Genomic DNA, 19,637 nt, shown 5'->3' with positions numbered 1-19,637 from the left:
GCATGGTGCCCTGTGATTCCCCCAGCATCAATCAGCAACACACCTCTATCGTGAAGTCAATATAGCAAGTCACACAAGCAACATGTTACCTTGCATTGATGTGAGCAGCTTACATGCCAAATGATCACCAGTAATGCATGGCAAACATGATACATAGATAGATGCTTTGTTAACAGCATCACATCCCTAATAGTCAACAAGTGAGATGTTTTACTGTTTTCATAATGTATATACTTTTGTCTACTTCTTTACTGAAACATTTACATTAACAAACAGTCCTGTTTTTTCTGTTTGTGTTATTCAAGCATGTTTCCTTCTGATTTATCTCACTGGACAGGATCCTCAAGGCAACAGGATTGGACAGTGGCTGAATGAAACATCCAACAGTAAAATTTTACAGCTTTCTTACTCCTTAAATTCTGAGGCCCGTGAGGGATTCTACCATATCATTGTGAAAACTGGTAACGTTAACATATATCACCACTTCAAGGTGGAGAAATATGGTAAGTTAGATTTTGTTCTTGGGCAGTTTAATCTACTTCTCATTGTGTAAATGTTAACATGGATTTTTGTTTTTAGTTTTACCCAAATTTGATGTAAAGGTAAAAGTAAATGAAGAAGTGAATATTGGCCAAGAACAATTTGAAGCTGAAGTATGTGCAAAGTAAGTAAAAAGTCTACTTAAGCATGCTTACTGCCACTACCACGCTGCTAATATTTACTGAAATATTTGAAAAACATCATTCAGCATTCAGTCAAATTTAATTTAAAACAACAAGCCTGAAGTATGATGGAATCTGACCCTATCTACCAAGTTAAAATACTGACTTGTGTAATACATTGTTTTTTCTCTCTAATTAGGAAGTGAAAGAGTATTTTCTTCTTTGCTGTTTTAATTCAATTAGGTACACATATGGACAGCCTGTCCCAGGAATTGTTACAATAAACGTGTGCCGACCTTTTACAAGCTATTCTTGTCAGGCTGATATCGACGTTGAAGTTTACTGCAAAACTGGCTTATGCGACACACGGATAATACAGGTGCAGTTACAATACTTACACCCCCATATCTTTTCTGACAACTGTTGACATATACTGTAAGTAGATGCAGACTATACGCCCAAACAAAATATATTTTGTAAATATGTAACACATATAAAATACTTCCACAACCATTTAAGTATGAGTTCTTCTCACTGATGAACTTGAATGCGTTCCGCCAGTTTTTCAGGAGCTTTTCAACCATGTTGGTAATCTTAGCTCAAGAGATTGGAGAGGTGAATTGTGAGTCATCAAACTTTTTTCCAAACCGGATCTCATAAACACCTCGCTTTTGCCAAGCAAATTCTGTCCATAAAGTCATAGACAAAAGTTTTGGCACTGGTTGTACATGGACTGGAGCAAAGCTGCCAAGTCTCCCATTTTGGACGGGAAACTACCGTATTTTCCACTGTTTCCCGACATCCTCCAATATTTTCAGTTTCTCTTAAATTTCCTGTATTTTGAAATACGGAGGAAATAACCCAATATAAGGAGAAAAACCATGCAACCCTGAGAAGAATAAACACGCAGCAACCATTAACTTCATTTGACACCCCCGGTCAAATGACGACCGGTATACGGTATACGACACTTAACATTTAAAAACATTGAAGTTTAATTATTTGAGTTTAGTTAACATTTAGGAATTAGTGATAAAATTCCCACACAATACTGACATTTTCAGTTGGCATCATTGATGACAATACATGTGTCAAAAGGACCGAAGGGTGTACCCACAGTCTGCAAAATGGATGCATTGTTTTGTAATGTTTTGAATTTATTTGTTTTTGTATTTGTTTTAATCTGATTTTTTTTTTTTTAACTTGTAGACAGACAAGAATGGCTGTGGCAGTTTTATTTTTAAGATGTCAACCTTTACAAGCACTGATCAAGAACGAGTGCAACATGTATTGGATGTCAGTATCACGGTGGAAGAGGAAGGAACAGGTAAGCTTATTTAGTTTAGCTTATTTAGTTTAGTCTGATTTAGCTTTGTATGCACTTTAAATGGAGATTTAGTGAGTTGAAACGATGCGCTGAAAATAAATAAAGCATGGCAGACACGATTGTTGTAACCTGTAGGATTTTCATGTTCAGGTGTTTCCCGTCCACAAGGAAAAAGAATAAAGATTTCACGTTTTATTGGAAAAATTTTTTTTATTGACACACCGCATATTTATACCAGTGGATCAAATGTGGAAGGAAAAGTAAGTCCAACTTGATGTCTTTTAATTTATCTTGCAAGTTACACTAAACTGGAAGTCATGTCTAATTCTCCTTTCATTATTTTGCTTTCACAAGATCAAAGCTGTTTATTACAATGATACGCCCATTCCTGACATGCCGCTGTACCTGTTTGGTAATGAAAACTGGTCAGCTGCTAAACTGCTGCAGAATCTTACAACTGACAGCAATGGTGTGGCAGTTTTCACACTAAACACAGACACATTTAGTGGAGACATCCGCCTTCAAGTAAGTAGAAAGTAGTTCCAAACCATTTTTTTTCTTTCTGTTGCTGCCCAATGTTTAAAACCTAAAAGCATGTTGATGTATAATAATATACCATTTTTGTTTTTTCCCCTTTAAACCAGGTAGAACATCGATCACACCTGGAGTACTATGGCTATAGAATGGATTCCTTTAAGACTGCACGTCACACGTTGTCTCAGCTGCTTTCTCCTTCTCCGCACACTAAAACAATCAGCTCTCTGGAAGTAAAGACAAAGAATGGACCGCTTCTCTGTGACATAGAGGAGGACATCTCCATCAAGTATACTCTGATTAAAGAGGCTCGGGGCACTGTTGATGTGATGTATCTGGTCAGTGTTTTCGAAATATAACACCAGACCTTTTCTATCTTGAAACAATACAATAAGTAATCAATAAAAATTAATATATTTGTTCATGAAATACACATTTGTAGTACAAACTCTGAATGGGAGACCAGTTTTATTACATTATGCTCAAATGACACAATAAAATAAGTATCTATCTGCACTGTACATCACTACATCACTATGACTTAATGTAGAGCCTTATAGCTTAAAGTCAATTCAGTGTAGTTATTAAAATAAGTATGCATTAATTTTCTGTTCCAGGCTCTCACAATATATTGAAATAATTGTAAAATAAGACACATTGATTTTTTTTTTTTTCGGTCACAGTTGGTTTGATAAAAATCTGAATGTAAGTCTGTAACCACATTAGTAAGTTTAGTTCATCATAAAAAGGCTTTCTAGTAGCAGATACAGATCATATGAACCTAATCTCCATTGAATTTTCTTTTTATAGATATTAGAAACCTTTTGTAGAACAAGTAACATAACAGAATCACTCTGAACAGAAGGTCACATTACACTTTCTTTTAACCTTTCCAGATCCTATCCAGAGGAGCCATCATCATGCAGGGATTAAAACAAGTTGAAGTTCAAGACCAAACAGGTTTCAGCATCACTTTGGAGAATCGCTTTATAATCTACCCTTAAAAATGGTTTTGCCCACATATTGTTTGATCTGTTTTATTGATTTGGGGAAACGTGATTACTGTTCAGTAGTTTTAATACATGGTTTTGTCTTCCAGTGAATGAGGGTGAGGTGTCATTTAAGGTGAAAGTGTCTCCAGACATGGCACCAATAGTCCAGGTTGTGGCTTACGCTGTGCTTCCTGGTGAGCAGGTGATCGCTCACAGTGCCGACTTCATGACTGAGAAATGTTTCAACAATAAGGTCAGTGAGAGGAAGAAACAGGTAGCTTGTGCTTATTAAATCTAAGAAGCAGGTCTACCTGCATGCTCAGTTAAACCTCTGCTGATGCTCCAGAACCCCGCAGCACATCAGGTCGTAATCCAACCCAAACAGGCTCATGTCACTCCGCTGCTAATCACACTTCACTGACTTCCGGTCACAGCAAGCATCAAATTTAAAGCTTTCCTTCTGCCTTACAAAACAATAACTCAAACAGCTCCTGTAAACGTTCACCCCTTAATCTAGACCTACAGTCCCTCTCCACAGTTACGCTCTACCAGTGAAAGATGCCTGGTGTTATCACTACGTGGGACTAAATACTAGCCAGACTCTTTTCCTCTAACCTGACAAAATCTGTCCAATCTGAGTCCTTGTCTACTGTTAAGGCCAAGCTGAAGACTCAACTCTTCAAGGATCATTTCTGCACTTAGTTTAACTGTATTTCTCAGAGGAATTGGAGAACTTAGCCCAGTTCTTTGCAACAAATATTGTGGTATTCATTCTTTGTATTTTAACATAGGGAATATTATGGGATGGGAAGAAAAAAGAAAAGAAAACAAAACAAAAAAAGCAGTACACTACACGTCAACGTCTGCGTCCAACCGGAGTGTCCACAAGCACCTTCCTATGATGTCCTCCATTGTTTGACTTCGTACTTGCGTTGTTCTCACTCTCATATGTAAATCGCTTTAGTTAAAAGCGTCTGCTAAATGACTGAAGAATAGAAGGAACGAATTTTACATATCCTGCGATGGATTGGCGAGCTGTCCAGGGTGTACCCTGCCTTTCGCCCAAAGACTGCAGGGATAGGCTCCAGCTTCCCTGCAACCCTTCATTGGATTAAGCAGTTAGGATAATGAATGAATAAATGAATATTACATGTAATTAAATCCTTTTACCTTTTTACCTTATAACTTATCTGTTTTGATGTAATTTACGCTTGAAATTTCGCATAGTTAGGGCTGTGTCATTTTGATTGACAGCTATCCAATATCCAGCGGCAAGAAGGCAGAGAGAAGCGCAACAGCAGCTAAAGCTAACGGCGCACCTTGCCTTTAGCCCAACTACCTTCATTAGCTGGTTAGCTCCTCTTAGGTATGGGTTACCTCGATTAGCTTCTAGCTACATACATCTTAGTTTGTTGGGTGGCAATCATCTATCACCACGCTCAAACTACTCTTTTCAGTGAGGAGCGCTGCTGCACGTTCTGCCTTCATCCAAAACCCTTACAAGGCTTGACCCTCACACAGCTTCCAGATCCAAGCTGCAGTCAGAGCAGAGATGATTACCTCTGCTCCACCATGACCAGATGGAAAAATTAAACATGCAATGTTTCCTGGTTTAATGTCAGATATTAACATCTATAAATGAAGCATATGGATGAAAACTTGTAACAAGTTGTAAACTCAGAGAACAGTTGAAAATGTTAGTTGAAGTTATTAAAATGACACTTAAGCTCTGTTTAGTTATGGCCAGTGATTTTTTCTATTTATTTATGTACTGTTTCAAATAAAAATGCAATTAAATGCATTTTTGCAGACATTACTACAGCTTGAGTTTACAGCAATAATGTCTGTCAATATTTTGATTCACTGGTCCTTTAAAATCCATTTAAATAAAAAACAAAAGTTGCTTTGTTATGCGATGGAAGGTGAAGAGTCCTGTATGTGTGTTAGGTTTCGCTGGAGTTTTCACCATCCTCAGCTGTTCCAGGAGAGAAGACCAACCTTCAGTTGATAACCCAGCCAGACTCTCTGTGTGCAGTGAGCGCCATTGATCAGAGCGTCCTCATCAAGGAACCAGAAAAGACTCTGAGTCCAGAGACGGTATTATTAAGGACTCTAAAATACACATGCATACATTCTTTACTTTCACTGTAATCTCCCATCATTTGTGTGAATTCAAGTTTGTTATTTGTATGAATTCCATTTTTTATACAAAACTATTAAAGGTTTTATTCCAGTTCAGCCAATGAGTGCTTTAAAATTTTCTATTTACTATAGTTCTACACTGCCAGTCAGAAGTTTGGACACACATTAGATTCAGTTGGAAAATCTGTCCAACATTTCTACTGGTCGTTTATATTAATTCATAACTGTTATCTTTTTCACTTTTTCACAGAATAAAACACAGTTTTACTTCACAGTTCTGAACCTCATTTTTCTTTTCAGATATTTGACGTGTTACATGTGACAAGAGGATCGTTTGTCAGTGGTGAACTTGAAGATCCTACAGAATGTTTGGATGTGAGGCCAAAGAGATATATTTTGCCATATCCCCGTGAAGACAGAAAGTATGCCAACACAGTTTTTAAGGTACTTATCAAACAACAACTGACGTTCAACGCAAAAAGTGCAGGAAATTGCGTTTCATCTTGTGTTGATTGTGTGTAATTGCTGCAGAATGTGGGACTGAAGATGGCAACAAACTTAGTGATTGAATTACCAAGCTGCCTGAAATTCAGGGATGACATATACAGCCGTGGTGAAGCCTTGTCTATTTTCTGTCACCAGATATGTGCTACACAGTTTTTATTAAAATGGTTCTCTGTGTAAGCTTTGTCAGTCACCCCTGTTTAATTTTTTTCCCAGATTTTTACCATAGACATGTAGTAATGGCCCAAAGCCCTGGTCTAGGAGCTGGTGCACTTCCTGGTCCTGGATCACTTCCTCCTGAACCAATACAGACAGCTCGCACGTTCTTCCCTGAGACGTGGATATGGGACCTGGTGGAAGTTGGGTGAGTTTGTCCAGCAATATGAGTCAATGGTGTTTCAACAGGAAAACATTTATGACAACATTTATAACATTTATGACCCGATAATGGGATCACACCAATTCACCAGAGAAGGACTAAATGCACTGAAAAGTTTTTCCTGTGTCATTCTGAGGCAGGATGTTACTGATTTAGACATTATCGGCAGGTTCTGGAGACCTGTTTTATTAAAATAAATGATTAAACCACATAATATAAACAAGCTCTAAATTATAAGAGAGGATGTCTCCAAATGTCCTAAACTTATGTCAATGTTGGGCTTTTTAAGAAAAAGTTTGAACACAGAAGTCTCTAAGTGGATCTTCAGAAGTGTATTGAGTGTATCTTTACAAAGCTTTCCTGAGGTAAACAGATTGTAAGTTAACAGGATTCGCTACAACGTAGCAGAAAAAGCTAAGATATGTAACCTCTCAGGATGTTAAAGACATGGTTCAAAAATATGTTGGTGGAAAGATTAACTAAAAGCAAGCAAAAATCTGGTTTACCACTGAATGTGTTGGTGTCTTTCCCCTGATTCAGAGAGTCTGGAACAAAGGACGTGTCCCTCACTGTCCCAGACACCATCACCACCTGGGAGACGGAGACTTTCTGTTTGTCCTCTCAAGGCCTTGGTTTGGCTCCTCGTAAGAAGCTCACCGTCTTCCAGCCCTTCTTCCTGGAGCTCACGCTGCCCTACTCCATCGTCCGGGGGGAGAACTTTGAACTGAAGGCGACTGTCTTCAACTACCTGACCAGCTGCATCATGGTAATGATGCGACACCTATCAATAGTAGCATGATGTGATCACAGAGAACCTGTCAGAATAGGGATGTTTATCTATCTTTTATCAATAATGGTACTTCTTACTTTTGTGCTCACGTGAAGCAAGATGCAGACTCAGACAAGGTAGCTGGCTATGAACAGTTTATTAGACAAAACAAAATCCAAAGCAATGGTGGAAGGCTGGCAGGATAGGGGAAACTGCGCCGATTGGCAACAGGGGTCAGGCAACAAGGGCTAGAGACTGGTTTCCATGGAGACCATGAATAGATTCTGGTGAGGACTGGAAGAATAAAAGTCGGTCACCCATTAGGTGACTCATGACGAAGAAATTTACTGGGCTAACGCGTAACTGACTGTAGAATTGACGTTACAATCTGGTGACTGGAGCTGGTTTTAATAGATCATTCGCCCATCCGTCACCTTGTTTATTTACGCTGCCATGGAGATATTGCCACCCAACCGAGAGGAGTCTGGCTGCAGAGCTCCACTGTGTGGACAGTTCCGATGCCGGCTCCACTCACAGGCCATATCCACAGCACAGCAGGATGAAGCAAACATTCCTGCACTCACCCTTCCCTCACCCAATGCCACCTGGGAGGCGATTATCAAAGGACGTTTGGCAACTGCCAATAACACACAAGCAAAAGACAACGATAAAGATAAACATTTAACATTGTATTTAACATTGAAACATTGAGGTGTAGAGGTGTCGTCCAAATGAAAGAAAATAATGACTTTATCACATTATAATGTGATAGTTTCATTTTAAAAGCATTCAAAGTATCATGTTATGTTATTCTGTTTTTGACCTGCTGCTGAGTTTGAGATTATCATCTTGTTTCATAAGACTGTGTCAGCCAAGCTTTATCTGTCAGACACTGATCTATAATAGACTGGAATACTTTGGGAACCAGAGAAGTTCATGGAGTTCAGCTTCAGAAAAAAAAAAACTGAAAGATGCAGAAAAGTTGGCAGGGTGAACTGCGACATGATAGTTGCAATCTCAGCCTGTAAGTTTGACTTAGATAGGTCAGAAGTTACTATCAACTGTAATCAGTAAAAGCAGCTTTAAACACGATGATCTGAAACCTACGATTTCTGATATTTGGATGTGGATATTGAAGACTGTGCTTGTTTCTCCACATGTCCAAATCTGTTCAAGGACTGATTCTTTCCTATAATCTTATGGCTGGAATGGTTACATACCATGGTGGACTTCCCCCCTTAGTTTATTACATGATCATATTCTCATTAATGTCCTGTGATAGTGCCGTTAAGCAAAAGATCTTCAGTGTGATGAAAACTCCTGGAGGAAAATCACTATTGACCTAAGAGAGTTAGAGGAAGCGTTATTACTTCATTATGTCATTTTTATAAAAAAAAAGCCTGAAGAAAAATGACATATAAGATCACAGCAGTTCACACCTTGTGGCACAATCTGAATATTCATGCATTTATTTTATTAAGCGCTTTGTCCAATTAAGGGTTGCAGGGAAACTGGAGCCTATCCCAGCAATCCTCAGGTGAGAGGCAGGTACACTCTGGACAGGTCGCCAGTCCATCGCAGACAATCTGAATATTGAAACTGGAAATAGATCAAAGTCAAGATTTGATGCAATCCGTTACAAGTATGAATACTTATTGATTCACAATAAATTGGCTTGAATTTATTTATCCATAAAGATACCAAGATGACGTTGCTGAGAACTGTTGTTATACAAATAAACCTGAAATGAACTTAAACAGATTTACTGTTTTCTCCAGTAGTGGGCTTTATTTAATGCTCTCTGTTTCTTTTTATCCCAATTTCATCAGCAGTGTTCTCTGTCTGCATAACAGGTCAAAGTGGCTGCAGCACCCTCCTCAGATTACACCCTCACCCCCCTCTCTGGTGACCAGTACACATCCTGCCTGTGTGGCAGCGAGCGTAAGACCCTCAGCTGGACCATGATTCCGACAACCTTAGGTGAGACTCAGACTTCCATCCACCCTGGTGTGAATGTTAAAGGATGGCAGGGTGGAGGGACACTCTGTACATCACTTTTTCATCTCTACAAACTCAGTGAGATCCACTCCAGTGGCTAAATGGTTTGCTAATGAGGAACAGGAGGTGAAAAGCTGATTTTTACTGATCTTTTTAGGGGTTGTGAACGTGACTGTGACTGCTGAGGCGGTGCCGTCCCACGCTTCTTGTGACAATGAGATTGTCAGCGTTCCAGAAAGAGGACGCATCGACATGGTCACGCGATCTCTCAGAGTAAAGGTTGGTGACAAGAAAAATTGTGCATATTTTTGGCTTTTTAAAGTACTTAGGAGAAATTCTTTCAGACAAAATTTACCCTGCATCTCATTGTAAACATTTCACGTCTCTTCTTCAGGCTGAAGGAACGGAGATCACAAAGACTCACAATTGGCTGCTCTGTCCTAAAGGTCAGTCTGGTTGGTTATATCTAATTAATTCATTAAAAATGACTATTAATATATGAAACTTCCTTCCCAATTGCCTGTTCCACAATGACCTGTTATAAGTGACCCACTGCTGACTCTAACCATCATATCACCGCTTTCTTTTTGTCTGTACGCAGGAGAAGCTTTGACAGAGGAAGCAGAAGTTAAACTACCAAACAACATCATTGATGGATCTGCCCGAGCTACAGTATCAGTGCTGGGTAAACTGATGATTTCATTTTAATGCAATGTTCATTTTCCAGATTAAAGGGACTGCTCATCATTGAGTTATTAATATTTTTGATGAGTGTTGAGCCCCCTGTGGTGGCTGGAATCAGCTCATGTGATCCTGTATAAAGGGGCTGGGTGGATGTGGAACACAGAGTACACAAGTATGACTGTGGCTGTTTCTACAGGTGGATTTCTCTGGGTTTATATTAGGTTGAGAACTTAGACTTAGACTTAGACTTAGACAGACTTTATTCATCCACAAGGGAAATTCTGTTGTCACAGTAGCTCAGAACAGCAATAGAGGAAGAAATAGAACAGCAATAGTAGGTAAGAAAAAAAAAAGTAAATAATAATAATAAAATAGAATAGGTACTATCCATAAAGCAATCTGGAATATGTACACTTTTACAAAGATAAAAGATAAATAAAACTATCTAAAGTAAAATTGGCAATATAGAATATGGAAATTTAGACATTTACAATATATACAACATGTGACTAAATGCAGTGCCAGTTTACACAGGGGCTTTGAAATGAAATGAGAAGAAAAAAAAGTTTCAAATCTGCTACCAAAGACAACATTATTGTTGTTTTATTATTGTCTTTGTTTAAAATCTTAAATTCTCTTTTGAAAAAAAAACGTGATAAACAGAATATAGAGCTGTCCGACTGTTTCATTTAAAGTGGATTCAGGGTGGAGTTTGTTGGATATTCCACCAAACAGATGTAAAAATAGTGAATAATTCATTAAACCTTGAACAAAACTGAAAATTTAAAAGACATGGCCACTTTAAACACTTCGGATGAAACAGATCAACAACTTCATAAGATTTAAACTGAAATAATTAAAATGTTCTCAGGACATAAAATAAATTTTGATCAAGTTTGTTATATGTTATATTATAGTGAATCTGTGTTTTTGTGCAGGGGACATCCTCGGCCGGGCCCTGCAGAACCTGGAAGGACTGCTGCGTATGCCGTATGGATGTGGAGAGCAGAACATGGCTCTTCTGGCCCCCAACATCTACATCCTCCATTACCTAAAGAATACACAGCAGCTGACCCCGGCCATCAAGGAGAAAGCCACCAACTTCCTGACCAGCGGTGAGTCTCTTTCAGCTTTTTAATGAATCTTAATATCTTCACATGAAGAGATTAAGTAAATCCTATCAAATTACATCATGTATGTCCCTGATGTGGAACTGATGCTGTTATGTTGTCTAGGTTACCAGAGACAGCTGAACTACAACGACAGGGATGGAGCATACAGCACGTTTGGATCAGGACCGGGGAACACCTGGTGAATTAAAGTTACATTTAATATATAACACACACTTTATATATATATATATATATATCACCATCTGCACCACCGCTGCTTACAGAACAACATTTGTAAAAAGATTTACAAAGCAATTCCATGTTGCTTTCAGTGAAACAACAGTGTTATACTGAGAAACTATAGGTTCTCACAGATTAACATGATACAGTCACAAAACAACAACTTTACAGTCATGTTGAACATTAACTCTGTGTTTCGGGTTTGCTTTTCTTTCCATCCAGCAGAACTTTAAAAGCCATAAAATTCAGCAGGCTACATGGTTTCTATCGTTGTGCTATTCACTGAAAAAGTAACTAGTTACAAATACTAGTTACTTCATTCTTAAACCAAAACATAACGTGCTTTTGTTAAAAGTAACTTTTTTGTTACTTTTTTAAAAAAGAATTTTCTTAAAAGTGTTTCCATTAATATTGTTATAACTTCTAGAAAGAAATTTAGAAAATTTAACATTAGTTTATTTAGATCAGGCCAACAAATATTAAATGAATAAACAATTATTTAAATAAATAAATTATAATATAACGTTGTTTAAAACGTTTTTACTTGAAATTTTATTGTTATAAGGCAAATACAAAACATTAATATATGAAAAAATAAATGAATAAAAAAGGAAAACAAGTTAGGACAGGTGGTATTTAAACAATGTAATGCTAAATGCATCAGTGAGTGAGAGGACAAGCTGGACAAATAATGAGGCAAATCTAGGAAAGTATGTTAGTATCAATAAAAGTAGATAATCAGATAAATAATGTGATGTTGAACATTTTATGCTGTCACAAGCTACTGACACAAAATTCTCAGGAAGCTGGGAATTTCATTAATAATATGGATTATAGATTTATACATCTGTTGTTCTTCATCATAAAATGTACCTCCCTCCGAACAAAGCATTTCTAAAAAATACCTCAAGCCACTGATCTGTTTTCAATCTATCAGCATCTTTTCAGCTCATTACTATCAATCTTTTCACAGACATACATACAGTTTTATTTGTTTGTGAACTTGGACATGCCTGGTTCAGTGTTAGATATTATTAAACGCAAAGCTGGATCACAAGGAACGGATGAACAAATCTTACTCAAACATTTTCCCGAAAAGATTCCATTTTACCGCATCACCAAACCATGTGATTAAAAGAACTCTGTTCTTGCCTGCAGTGAGAACGAATATCTGAGTCACTTAAACATATCTTATGTAGTCTTATAGGGGTAAAATTGTGTATTTATTTGATACAGACATAAAGGTCCATATAAATAAAAGAAACATCAACAAACACAGATACACAGACAACACGCAGTTAGTCCATGACGCTGTTAAACAGTTTCTCCATCCAATGTTTCCTCAAATCAGAGGCATAATGACAGCTGCTCAGTTGAGGCTTTGTACTGTAAAATGTATTCTATGTATAAAAGGTTATCATTTTTTACTGATTTTAGATGTTTTGTATAGAGTTTTCCAAACATAATTCCATTCTTCCCCTTTTAAGGATTTTCCTAAATCAGTTTCCCAGTTCTTTCAAACTGCGTTAAATTTTTTACTGATGTATGATTTGATCTTTTATGTAGTTTTGCATTAATTGCAGTACATTTATGTAAATTTGGAAGACCAAGCCCACCTTTATCTCCTTTATTTTCTTCCCTTAGCGTAATGATAAGGGGGTGCACATTGGCTCAGGAAGAGCTGCGTGTCCAGCCTTCACAAAGCACCTGGAAGCAATCCCTAACCATCCTTATGAAAACACGACACAAGTTTAAATCCAGCTTTCGTCAGAATTATTCATTTACTTTTGGTTTTTTCATCGACTTAGTTATTGCTTAAAAAAATCTGGCTTGACCCAGGTCAACTGCAACTCCCATTTAGTTCTTAAAATTTGTTGTTTGGTGTCACAAAATAGTGAAGATGAACTTCTCTTTGTCTTCCCCAGGCTGACTGCATTTGTACTTAGGTCTTTTTTCCAAGCTCAGTCTTTCATCTACATCGACCCAACAATGATCGAACAATCCACTACTTGGCTGCAACGAAAACAAAGACGAAATGGCTGTTTTAAAAAGTCAGGAAAACTTTTCAACAACAGAATGAAGGTGATTTCATTTTTTTTTATTGGTGTCATTTTGCCATGGCAAAATGTTCATGATTACAAAATGTATAGACTACTATCAGGATGAGGAACCATGTCATCCATGTTCACCCAGGTGGAATCACCTCGCCTCACCCTCCCAAACTTTGATTTGGACTCAGACGGAAGAAAGTTTAACAGCTGTTTCTGCCTGACTTTTCACACATAGTGGAGGCAGCAGACCAGAGCAGCAGAGTTACTAAACCCCCACAGAGATGTGACTTCAGGAGCAAAAAGAACAGACAGAAACCAGACACGTAAAAAAAAAACAAAACCTAGTTTTGTTGTTGCTGAATGCTTCTGTAGATGCATCATTCATAGGAGGACATTTGTGCATGAAGGATAACGAAGAACACTTGAAGAAAATGAAACAAAAATTAAGAATTTGAGGAAAAAAAAATAACATGATTGAAAAAATAAAAAAATAAAACTTAACATTTGAGGTCAGATTTTTAGAGCAGTTATGTACAGTGTTGAGGTTGTCACTCCAAAAATTAATTAGTTACTTGTTGCTTGTTATCTTTGTAGATTGTAATAAGGTTACTTGTCACTACTAATTACTTTACTTGACTTATTCTTGATTTACTGAGCAGGGTCATAGAGTACACACCGTGCATTCGTGTGGTGTCTTGTGCAAGAACTCTCTCTCAGTGTAAAATCAAAGTGTTAACAGATACTCATGATAACGTTTCTATGATGTTTTGTCTCTATAGGGTGGTGTGTCTGATGAAGTAACTCTTAGCGCGTACATCACTGCTGCCTTCCTGGAAATGAACATGTCCACAGATGTAAGTCGACTTCATGTAATATTTCTCTTTTGTACTAGCTTGTATAGAGCTAGACCATTTAAAATACATTGATAACTACAATGAACATATTTAAAATATTCTTTTAAATTTCTCCTGATTGTCTTTTAAATCAGTTTGTTCTAATTCTTTCTGACATTTTACTTTACCTCAGTCCTTCCAGTAGATGAAGGTGAAATATTAAAATAGATTATGAAAATCATGTGGACATGTATGTTAAAATGGTTTTCTGAACTGTGCTGTAAGCATGTTTATTTCTGCTGTGAAGTTGGTCTTTTTAACATGGGACTCTGTTGGGATTTGCTCTGTTTTGGAGCCACTAGTGGATGAAAGGGGGGTTTTGCTATTCTTTTGGTACTTCGCATAGGCTTCACGTTTTTTCAATACCTTTCAGTGTGTGAGAAATCTGGGTGTTTTATTGGACTCTGAGCTGAATTTTATTCCACACATCAGAAATGTCACAAAGACAGGATTTTATCATCTTAAAAGCATCACCAGAGTCCACTCATTTCTCTCTATTGCTAGTACAGAGATGCTGATGCATGCTTTTATTTCTAGTAGAATAGATTAATGTAACTCCCTGCTCTCTGGTCTTCCAAAGAAGAGTACTTCCAGTTTGCAATTACTGCTAGTTACTAAATCCAGTGTTCTCCTTTTTAAAAAAAAATCTAAAAATTACCTTTTAGTTACTCTTGAAATATGAAAATACTTATTGGTGATGCTAAATGAAAGTAAACAAAGGAAAACATCACAAGCTGACTTTGTTCTGAGCACATAGTGAACAACTGAGAAATAAAGAAATCAACCGAATATAGCAGCAATATCACCGTTGTCCACTAGACAGCATAAAGAAGTACTTAATTGAGACAGTTTTCAAAACAGTTTTCATTTTTCCATTAAGTTTTATGGGAAAGTGTGTCCAAACAGTTTGACTGGTATTGTACATTTGGATAGAAAACCCTACAGTGAAGAGAAGAGAATAAAAATACACATAATGGAGTTCAAAGAATTAGTAAAATAAAGACAGATTAAATTAAAGCTAAAAATGTAGGTCTGAAACTTTTTTTTCATTTATTCATTCATTATCTGTACCGGTTAGTCCGATTAAGGGTCCGGAGGAGCTGGAGCCTATCCCAGCAGTCTTTGGGCGAGAGGCGGGGTGAACCCTGGACATGTCGCCAGTCCACCGCGGGGCCACACGGAGAGACAAACAGCCATTCACTCTCTCTCCCAGGGACAATTTGGAGTAACCAATTAACCTTACATGCATGTCATTGGACAGCTTCTTTTTTCCAAAATTTTAATCTCTGCAGATTGTTCCACAATGAATGTCATAGTGATGGAACAAGGCCTCGCCATTGGTTTTAGCCTTGACTTTGGAAACAACTAAAAGGGGGACCTTAGGGTCCACAAGGATCCTCATATTATAATATGTGGTTAAGAGGGCTCAAGAGCATCAACCCCTTTATAAACTACTAAAAGAACCTTAAAATCAATCCAGAAATACATGGAAAGCCAATGGTTCAGGCTCCAGCTGCCCTGTGATCTTGCATTAAAATATATAGTCTGTGTGCATTTAGCTCAACAGTTGGGAGAGGTTTCCCAGTGTGCTGTAGGGATCTCCAGTCCATATTCTGCACATATGTTTGTGAACACCATTCCAGCAACTTGCTTATGGCATTTCATGTATTCTTTGCTTACACTATCCGACATCCTGCTGTGAGCTGCTGGATTGCTGTAGGGGCTTCTTCCCACAGGCTGCACCTGGGGTCTTGCTTGGTGTGGTAGATCTTGGTCTTGATTGGTCTTGTGCTTAAGGTTTGCCATGTGCTGCCATGATTAGCACCTCGACCTTGTCCTCCATATTTGCTGTAATTGGCTGGTGACATCTACTAAATGTGGAAGACACTTTTGCCCAGAGGGTGTTTAAAGGAATGAAGTCTGCAACCATATAAACAAACAACGTCACTATTATCAGAGAACAAATAATTCTATTATGCTTATCTGTTCAGGATGCTGTGGTAAATAAGAGCCTGTCGTGCCTCAAAGAGTCCATCAGTGACCTCAGTAACACCTACACTACAGCTCTGCTGGCGTACGTCTTCACACTGGCTGGAGACATGGAGACCCGCACTCACCTTCTGCAGCACCTCAACACAGCGGCGATAAAAGAAGGTTGGCGAATCTTCTGCAGGAAATCGTTCAGGCTTCACGACCATGACATTTGGTTCTTTATGGATGCTTTTCAGGAAGTTTCATCCACTGGTCTCAGACTGCAGAAGAAACATCCGACTCTCTGTCAGTGGAGATCAGTTCCTATGTGCTGATGGCCAGGCTTAGTGCCCCCTTCACTACTGAGGACCTGGGCTACACCGCAAGCATCGTCAGGTGGCTGACTAAGCAGCAGAACCATTATGGAGGCTTCTCCTCCACCCAGGTACTACAAGGCTTCAAATCTGCATGTTGGATCTGTCGCCTGAGGCCATGACTGCAGCTCACAGTTCCAAACATTTATTGAGACTAAAGAAACATAAAAAACGCAGCAGTAAACTGTTTTATAACTGTGTTTCAGGACACGGTGGTGGCTCTTCAGGCTCTGGCTCTTTACGCCACTGCGGTGTTCAGCCCAGAGGGTACGAGCGCTGTGACGGTTCGATCTCCCACCGGTCAGTTGACATTTGATGTGAATCTGGTCAACAAACTTGTCTACCAGGAGAAGACGCTGCAGGACATAACAGGAAAGTACACCGTGGAGGTGAAAGGCTCTGCGTGTGCTTCAGTGCAGGTCGGTGAACACTGAGGAGCTTATTGTTCTTTTTTATCCAGTCTACCTCGGTTTCATTCATCAGAGTTATATTACTCACTTTTACCTTTGTTTATGTCATATAAAACAAAAACAAATCCATTGTAACACATCAAAAAGTCCCTCAGAACTTGTGTATTAGGATTTCTTTCTATGATTAATAAGCTTCAAAAAACCTTTCCAGATTTCTCAACATTACAACATCCCAACTCCCTCTGATGTCACCACTCTGAGTGTGAAGGTGGAGGCAGAGTCAAGCTGTACCAGCAACTCTCACAAGCCCAGACTGGCTCTGAAGCTTCAGTCTCTGTATGTAATCAGAGAGATTTCTGTTCCAGTGATAAAACTGCAGTTCTGGACAGTCATCCTGTGTTTTGCACTAACAGATACAGTGGAAAGAAGAACAGCACAAACATGGTGATCCTGGACATCAAAATGCTGACTGGATTTGTCCCAGACCCTGAGTCACTGAAGACGGTAACTCATCATGCCAGTTTCACACATGTTGTTGTCAGTGCTGTAGTGGTCCCTCAAGAAGTGGGTAAACTCTCAATTTTCCGCCCTTGTTTTAAAAACAGAAAAAGTAGCCCAGAAAAACACTGTTTCAGAAAAAGCGACATGTAAGACTACTCTAGCTCATCCCTAAAAATCCACCAGTATATCGGCTCGATGTCACATCATTTCTGCTCTTGGTTTCAGGGTGGAAGAGTTATGAAATGACTAAACCAATACTGGAACACAGACTAATGGGAGACAGGCTTATAGACATGTATACAAATACCTTTTATAATGTCTATGTTCAGGCTTCGTATACCCGTGTATACCCTAGACAACGCCACTGCTTGTTGTCATGGTAACATTAATGCAAAGCCTATCTGAATTTCCCTGCAGCTCAAACGTTCTCTCCTGGTGGATCGTGTGGAACAAAAGGAGGATCATGTTGTGGTGTACTTACAGGAGGTGAGAGGAACTCACACCATAGAGACTGTAAGTTAAGATCTTCATATTTGTAGCTGATGGTCTCCTCTGTTCCTCTACAAACAGTTAAGTAAAGGGCCAGCCATCAACCACGTTTTGGAACTGGTCCAGGATATCCCAGTGCAGAACCTGAAGCCAGCCGTGGTCAAGATCTATGACTATTACCAGCCAAGTAAAAGCCTGAATTCTTTTACAGAGAAAACAGCAGACACTGACACACTCTGGTCTTTAGTAGAGCTTTCTCAACTCATGAAGCAGTTTCTGTCTTTTAGTCTTCCAGACATTTTCCAAATGTGTCTTAGACAGGAGGTTTCCTGCTCTACAGCAACTTAAAGCTTGTTACATGCTCCACCAGAAGGGGAACCTTTGTTCTTGTTCTCGAGGCTGCAAAAACGAGAAAAAAACTTTGTCTGGAGCATTCATCCTCCACGAGAAGCTTCCTCCGCTGCAGGGCGGGTTTTGCACATGGCTGCGTGTTTAAATCCCACGTGTTGGAAAAATGTTTTTACTTTCTCACCGCCTTGATCAGCTGTTTTATAAAAACAACCTGTTTTATCACTTTAACAAGTGGCAACTGTCTGTTTCATGTTTTTCTGTGTTAACCACGTCCCCCTCAAATGCCCGACCAATCACACGATACGTCTCGGAGCCTCAAAAGAAAAAAGTTCTGCCAGCCTGATGTGTCAAGAACAAGGGAGTCCACGAGAACAAAAAGACGTCATATGCTTTTCAGGGCCTTAAGAACTGGACAAATGTTCTTGCTTCTCATGGAGGATGTATCAGGCTTGAGGAACAAAGTCAAGTTTTTGAAGCTTTCTAAAAGGAAAAATAAATCCTAAATACAAAACATTTTTCTTTTACCAAATTTAATAGTACAGTTTTTTCATGTGGGGTCCTGAGTCGTCCCTGTCTCACCTCCAGTTTGCAACCATATGAGATTTCTCTGTTTAGAGCATCAGAATGTTTCCTGAAGTTTAAGCTGAAAGCTGAAAGCAACCAGTTTTACCATTAAAAACAAATCAAACCTGATAAGTTTAAAGTGTAAAAGATGTATAGTAGAGAAATGCTCAATTTGTCTGGGATTCAGGTTCTTATTGTGGGTATTTGTTGGGTTCTAAAAGCCCAGTGCTTGTAAACAGAGACAACTCTTCTTCATAGTCACTGCTGAGTATCAGACCAATGCTAACAACTATTACTTTAGATATTCAAACTTGTGAAGTCCTGATAAATAAACTGTTTACCCTGTTATAATCTGTAATATGACTAATTGTATTCCACTGTTTGAGGTTTCACATGTAGTTTCTGATTCTTTTCCTTCTTTCTTGCAGGTGATCAGGCTGAGACTGAATACATCTACCATTGTGCTTGAAGCAGAAGTCTGTGATGAGATGCAGCAGATTTTTGAAATTGCTTTAATTTTTTTTTGTCAGCAAGAATTTTAGCTTTCTTGAACAGTGTAAAGGCAGAATTGATCTTGCAGGATGTAACCTATGTGCTACTCTATGAGAATAATCTTTCAAATGAAATAAAAGGTTTTTAAACCCTTTAAAACATATATATTGCTTAGTATAACATCATATAAAATCCTGA

The 19,637-nt window shown here is 38.5% G+C and overlaps 1 protein-coding gene across 1 annotated transcript in view; it reads left to right on the top strand.

Moving 5' to 3' along the window:
* Positions 1–19,416, top strand: part of LOC306760696 (alpha-2-macroglobulin-like) — a gene marked incomplete at both ends in the record, with an annotated part of 30,997 nt that extends 11,581 nt beyond the window's left edge. The window contains 28 exons of the mRNA XM_079246660.1: positions 338–503; positions 580–664; positions 906–1,041; positions 2,344–2,514; positions 2,634–2,861; positions 3,420–3,483; positions 3,623–3,768; positions 5,463–5,612; positions 5,958–6,101; positions 6,189–6,270; positions 6,378–6,525; positions 7,081–7,306; positions 9,163–9,289; positions 9,465–9,586; positions 9,702–9,753; positions 9,909–9,992; positions 10,930–11,106; positions 11,227–11,302; positions 13,269–13,425; positions 14,174–14,248; positions 16,279–16,441; positions 16,516–16,703; positions 16,839–17,051; positions 17,254–17,378; positions 17,456–17,546; positions 17,961–18,029; positions 18,114–18,219; positions 19,376–19,416. Of these exons, the coding sequence (XP_079102786.1) occupies positions 338–503; positions 580–664; positions 906–1,041; positions 2,344–2,514; positions 2,634–2,861; positions 3,420–3,483; positions 3,623–3,768; positions 5,463–5,612; positions 5,958–6,101; positions 6,189–6,270; positions 6,378–6,525; positions 7,081–7,306; positions 9,163–9,289; positions 9,465–9,586; positions 9,702–9,753; positions 9,909–9,992; positions 10,930–11,106; positions 11,227–11,302; positions 13,269–13,425; positions 14,174–14,248; positions 16,279–16,441; positions 16,516–16,703; positions 16,839–17,051; positions 17,254–17,378; positions 17,456–17,546; positions 17,961–18,029; positions 18,114–18,219; positions 19,376–19,416 (3,612 nt within the window). The remainder of the gene's footprint in view (positions 1–337; positions 504–579; positions 665–905; positions 1,042–2,343; positions 2,515–2,633; positions 2,862–3,419; positions 3,484–3,622; positions 3,769–5,462; positions 5,613–5,957; positions 6,102–6,188; positions 6,271–6,377; positions 6,526–7,080; positions 7,307–9,162; positions 9,290–9,464; positions 9,587–9,701; positions 9,754–9,908; positions 9,993–10,929; positions 11,107–11,226; positions 11,303–13,268; positions 13,426–14,173; positions 14,249–16,278; positions 16,442–16,515; positions 16,704–16,838; positions 17,052–17,253; positions 17,379–17,455; positions 17,547–17,960; positions 18,030–18,113; positions 18,220–19,375) is intronic.
* Positions 19,417–19,637: the final 221 nt, after the last annotated feature.

Source organism: Telmatherina bonti (assembly GCF_933228915.1).
Source record: "Telmatherina bonti genome assembly, chromosome: 9".
Classification (NCBI taxonomy): Eukaryota; Metazoa; Chordata; class Actinopteri; order Atheriniformes; family Telmatherinidae; genus Telmatherina; species Telmatherina bonti.
Note: the sequence above shows the minus strand (reverse complement) of the source record. Positions and strands in the feature narration are given on the sequence as shown.